At 38.7% G+C, this 6,000-nt stretch overlaps 1 protein-coding gene across 1 annotated transcript in view; it reads right to left on the bottom strand.

Annotated features, from left to right (window-relative positions):
- Positions 1-449: 449 nt before the first annotated feature.
- Positions 450-6,000, bottom strand: part of GPNMB (glycoprotein nmb) — a 50,335-nt gene continuing 44,784 nt past the window's right edge. The window contains exons 9-11 of the mRNA XM_070729562.1: positions 5,689-5,894; positions 4,843-4,936; positions 450-1,092 (exon numbers count right to left, since the gene is read on the bottom strand). Coding sequence (XP_070585663.1) covers positions 939-1,092; positions 4,843-4,936; positions 5,689-5,894 — 454 coding nt within the window. The 3' untranslated portion in view covers positions 450-938. The remainder of the gene's footprint in view (positions 1,093-4,842; positions 4,937-5,688; positions 5,895-6,000) is intronic.

The following is a 6,000-nucleotide window of genomic DNA, read 5'->3' as shown; positions in this document are numbered from 1 at the left end:
GTTAAAAACACTTCCCTCCTGAACCCTATTTAACCCTTTAACATATTTAAATGTTTCGATCATGTCCCCCCTTTTCCTTCTGTCTTCCAGACTATACAGATTGAGTTCATTAAGTCTTTCCTGATATGTTTTATACTTCAGACCTTCCACCATTCTTGTAGCCCGTCTTTGGACCCGTTCAATTTTGTCAATATCTTTTTGTAGGTGAGGTCTCCAGAACTGAACACAGTACTCCAACTTTGAATAGTCACTAAATGATCTGTTACAAGTCGAGATTATTGTAGTTTTCTAACAAATTTTAAAACTCGTTAACTTTAAGAGGATTGAGTATACAGGATGAAGGACAATTGGATTGAAGCATGCTGACACAGAAATAATTTCCTCTAAATTCAGTAGAACTCACAAGTTTAAATTGCTTAATAAAAGAAAAACACTCAACCAAGCAGACATTTATTGAATCTCAAGAGTGAATAATTTTATTTATTCATTTATTAATTTATGCTTTTCAGGCAGTATGGACTCCCAGTGACAAATCACTGCAATAATCTAATATAGTGAATATAATACCCAATATAATGTACACATTATAACGTATGTGTTGTATGTTTTTGGGTAGATATACATTTTTTCTTGAAGAGCAGAAAACAGAATTTCATTTTTAAGGTGGGCAAGTATGCTCACAGTAAAAAAATGAAAATAAAAGTTATAAATGGTTCATTAATTGATACATTATAGCATATCCAAGATAAAGCATCTAAAATATTGCATTATGTTCTGATATTTTATAATTTCAAATGCTTTGAACAATAGCTTTGATTTTGTAGGTAATGCAAGTATGCCATCTTTCCTCCCTTTTTAAGAGCATTTCTACAGTGAATTGCAATTCAGTGTAAAGCTTGAAATTTTAACATGAGATTTTAAAATGTTAATCTGAAGAATTAGACAATTCCCAGCTTGCTTTTCAGCAGAGGGTCTCTCTCATTGCCTCTTGGGAAAAGAACAGCCTTGACATTATTGAAGTAAACACTTAGTCCTTCACTGGATTTCCCTTGACCTGATTTTCTTTCAATAGGTTTATATTCTTTATATCTCCTGAAAAGAATGCAAAGATCAAGTTATTAAAGATTAAATAATTCCTGGATTGCATTATTATTTTCTGTAATTTTTATTTTATGAATGGTGTGTATGCGTAAGATTTGACTAGTTTTTATATAAATGCGTATATCCGGGTTAGGTTTTTTTACTTAAGAACTTAATTCGTTCCGTTACCAGGTTCTTAAGTAGAAACGTTCTTAAGTAGAAGCAATTTTTCCCATTGGAATCAATGTAAAAGCAAATAATGTGTGCAAAACCATTAGGAAAGAAATAAAAGCTCAGCATTTGAGTGGGGGGGGAGGAGGAAGAAGAAGAGGAGGAGGACAGTTGCTGCCGAAGAAAGAAGGTGAGGTGAGGGGAATCAAAAAAATACAAAACTTTAAGGCTTAAACAAAAAGAGGGACTCTGAGGCGGTGCGGAGGAGCAAGTGCCTCCCATACACCTGGCATGAAGCTGCCTCCCATACACTGCACCAGAGAGAAACCCAAGCGGGCGAGAGGCGGGAACCTCCCACTCCTTCCTGCCTCTTCCTTCCCATGCTGAAGGGCTCCCCTCTCCTCTCACTCATTAGCTTTGTAGCCGGCGCCTTTCCTTCCCTGTGGTGACTCCTTGGTTTGGCTGAAGCTGAGTTGATCCTGCCAGGGCGAAGTGTTCCCTTTTGCCTTTCTATGCCCAGATGCGCCAGGAAGCAACCTCGCGCGGGGTGTATGGGAGGCAGCGCGAGGGAGTCACTACAGTGAAGTTGTTTATTCCCTTTCCAAGCACCCAGAGAAAGGAAAACGCTCCTTTCGCTCTGGGCTGCCAAAGCCTCCTTAAGTGCCACCAAAAGGCTCCTCTGGCAGCCCAGAAAAGCCCCAGATGGCCGGGATTAAAGGGGGAATGGCAGAAAACTTGCTGGTCCTTCGTGCCACTCTCAAATTTCCTGGAACATTTTTCCAGGCTCGGGTTCTTAAGTTGAAAATGGTTCTTAAGTAGAGGCAAAAAAATCTTGAACACCCAGTTCTTATCTAGAAAAGTTCTTAAGTAGAGGCGTTCTGAAGTAGAGGTACCACTGTATATTTGACTTCTTTATATTGGTGTATTTTTTGTATTATATTATATTATACAAATCTAATAAATAAAATAAATAAATAATAAATAAATTATGTTGTAAATAAATAAATTGTTATTGCACATTTATATTTGTGAAAAAAATCAGTGGGGAAAAACCTTTTAGTACAGCTCTAGAAAACAGATGCTGAAAACATATATTAGGGTGAAAGGACAGAGACACCAAAATAGAAAACAACCTATTTTGTGCTTATATAAATGTATTGCGTCACTAGTGAAATATACTACAGTAATAAGTAATGGTTTTCAGAGTGCTTGCATAAAGAAAAAATATATATTATGCCATTGCAAGATATGTTCATTATGTGAAACCTTTTAAAAACCAGGGACAAAGGAATATTGTAGTCAGAGTCAAATTTATAGGCAGCAATTATGGTTCAAATTGTCATTCACTTCTGACACTGAGGGATCTGTGGGGTCATTGGTATTCTCTGATCTTGGTTGTTTTCTTACAAGCATTTCAGTAGTGGGTTTCTACTGGAATGGCAAAGGACGCTGCACCGGTAGCAAAAGTTGAGCTGCGCGCGCAGCTTTGGGTGTCTTGCTTGTGCAGTGCATATCCCAGTGTGTTTTTGCTTCTGCGCATGCGTGGAAGAAACAAAATTGCTGAAATGTCACACATGCATGCAACCCCTCATAAGAGTTTGCTTCCTGCACATGCACAGAAGCAAAAACATGCTTGGACACACGTGCACACAAAACACCTGAAGCTGCGCACGCAGGACTCTGGTAGCGGTGGAAGGAGCAATCCGCCCCGAAACATTTTATTCCCAAATTAAGAAACATCATCATGGCTACATGAGAGTGGAGTCTTCTCCCTATACACAAGTGACTCACTCTATTAGTATTGCGTTTCTGCAATACTCCGCGGCCTGCACTGGCTGCCGATCGGTTTCCGGTCACAATTCAAAGTGTTGTTAATGACCTTTAAAGCCCTATATGGCATCGGGCCAGAATACATCCGGAACCGCCTTCTACCACATGAATCCCAGCGGCTGATAAGGTCCCATAGAATTGGCCTTCTCTGGGTCCCGTCGACCAAACAATGTCGTTTGGCAGGCCCCAGGGGAAGAGCCTTCTCTGTGGCGGCCCCGGCCCTCTGGAATCAACTCCCCCCAGAGATTAGAACGGCCCCAACCCTCCTTGTCTTTCGCAAACTACTCAAAACCCACCTTTGTCGCCAGGCATGGGGGAGTTCAGATATTCCTTCCCCTAGGCCATTATAAGTTATGCATGGTATGTTTGTGTGTATGTTTGGTTTTTATAAAGAACGGTTTTTAGTTGTTTTATTAAATTGGATTGTTACATGTTGTTTTTATCATTGTTGTTAGCCGCCCCGAGTCTGCATACAAATCCAATAAATAAATAAATAAATAAATAAATAAATTGCTAGGAATGTCCTTAGTAGTTTCTTAATTAGACTATTGTCTAATTGTATTGTCTTGTAAAGAACAAGAGAGTAAACCCCACCTCCTTTTAGTAGTGATGATATTACTGAGTTGGGTAATGAAATGTCTGCAAGAAAACAACCAAACTCAGAAAGCACTAACGGCCCCACAGTTTAACTGTGAGCTACAAACATTCTCCTCTATTGATTAAGGGATCTCTATGATTTTTCAATTATTATTTTTCATTCCTCAATAGCACACCCAAGTAGAGTTGCTCAACCTCTTGCAGAAAAGAACATTGACAAGTTTTGACCATATTCCCAACAATCTTAAATACACTGCGTGCTCTATTCTCATGACAACAAACCTATGGAATGCATGCACAAGTGGCATGCGGAGCCATATCGGTGGACAAAGGGGGTCCAGGTCCTGTGTGCATACGCATGCCAGCCAGCTGATTTTCAGGCTTCTGGGCCCACTAGGAGTCGGGAAATGGCCTATTTTCAGCTTTCAGAAGGGGTGGATAATGTCTCTTTTGCTCTCCCCAGGCTTCAGAGTGTTTCTAGGAGCCTGGGGAGGAGGTTAAAAATGGCCTTCCAGAGACCAGAAATAGCCCATTTGCCGACTTCTTCAAATTGGAAAATGGGCCATTTTTGGCCTCCAGAGGGCTTCTAGGGCGATGAGGAAAGCCATTTTTGCCTTCTTCAGGCTTCTAGAAAGGCTATGAAGCCTGAGGAGAAGAAAAAAACCGGGTGTCCCCTCTTTTGACACACAAACCAAAAAAGGTTTGCCATCACTGTTCTATCCAATAATATTTGGGAGTTTCTATGAATACTTTAAAAAGCAACATGAAGAAAACAGTATATAAAAAGAAAAATAACATTAGAGAGATGATAGGTAGGTGTGTTTTATATGTCAGGAGTGAGTCAGATAGAGAGAGAGAGAGAGAGAAGACTATTGGATTTTTGCTTTTTTCTATGGGTAAATAGAATGTACCTTCTGTTACAAATTCTTACATCAGTATTATTTGAGTTTGAACATTTTATATATCACTAAAACAATTGTCTGATCCACTGGAGGGTTGCTACCGGTATGGTACAGATCTAGGAACTGGTGGGGTGGTGGCAGGAGGCCCACCTGCCCTGGGTGCTTTTGCAGAAGTGTCACATGTGCACGCAAACTGGTAGCAATGGGATTTAAAACCCATCACTGGCCTGATTCATGTTAATGACTGTACCAAGCAACTTACCTGTAAAGGAAGAAAGTCAATAAACTACCAATCACCACCAAGAAACCACAGGTAACCAAAATTCCTTCTGCTGTTCTTGAAAAGGATGCTTCAGCTTAAAGAATAAATTAAAGAAAACAGAGTAAAGGGAATTTAATCAGTGAATAATATATTCTTATAATGCTCTATATGTTCTGCATTGCTTGATATAGCAATCTCATTGGGTTCACCATCTCCTAATTAAAACTAATGCCTTTATTGTTTTTAATATTTTAAAATTATTTTTGTTTTGAAGGGAGGGCATTATTTTTTTTACTTTTTTGCAACTTGGTTGTCACTGAGAGTCACATGAGGTGATGGTATATAAAATTACTAAAGAAATAAATATTATAAAATACAAAGAAAAATAAATTGTTCCTCAACTTATTGCAGTTTCATTACTTCCATTTATTTAGATCCTTCTTTCTAAATTTGACTGAGTTTGAAAGGTAAGCAAAAAGTTCTTCCCACAACACTGCTTGTTACACAGGTCATACAATAATAACTGAGTCATTCTACATTTCTTCAAATGCAGACATTTGGGAAAGTGTGGCACTAGTAGAATCATTATTCAGATTTGGGCTGACCGAGTTAGGAAGGACCAAGAACTTCAGATTGAAAGGTTTGCTGTGCATATTTATCATAAGAAGCACACTTTTCTCTATCTCAGGCACTCTACTTGTATATTAGTGTAATGTTAGAATAAGGAAAGGTTCTACCATTTTACTGTAAATTAGCTGTCAAAGATGCAGTTTTCCTTAGAGTTGAAAATTTAAAATATCTTGAGAAATAACCATGCCAGCTTTCATTTTAAAAAGTAGGATTTACCTCCATTGATGGAGATCAAAGTACTTGTGAGTGCTAGACTTGTTGCATCAGCTAGTGTGATGTTGACACAATAGGTTCCAGATTCATTGAAAGCTCTTCTTATGGTTAGGAAACATACATCGGCAACATCAACAGGGTGACAGGACTCACTCTGTAAAATTGTACATGTGGGATCAGCAATTAACGTGCAGACATCTGTAGGTAGACTATGTAGGGGGAAGAGACAAAAAGAGATAAGGTAGTTAATAAGTTTGGATTGTATAGAACCAATGGACTAATGGATAACGTAACTTTCTTCAAAACCTGCCCAAA

This window comes from Erythrolamprus reginae, chromosome Z (genome assembly GCF_031021105.1).
Source record: "Erythrolamprus reginae isolate rEryReg1 chromosome Z, rEryReg1.hap1, whole genome shotgun sequence".
Classification (NCBI taxonomy): domain Eukaryota; kingdom Metazoa; phylum Chordata; class Lepidosauria; order Squamata; family Dipsadidae; genus Erythrolamprus; species Erythrolamprus reginae.
This window is presented reverse-complemented; position numbering and strand designations above follow the sequence as displayed.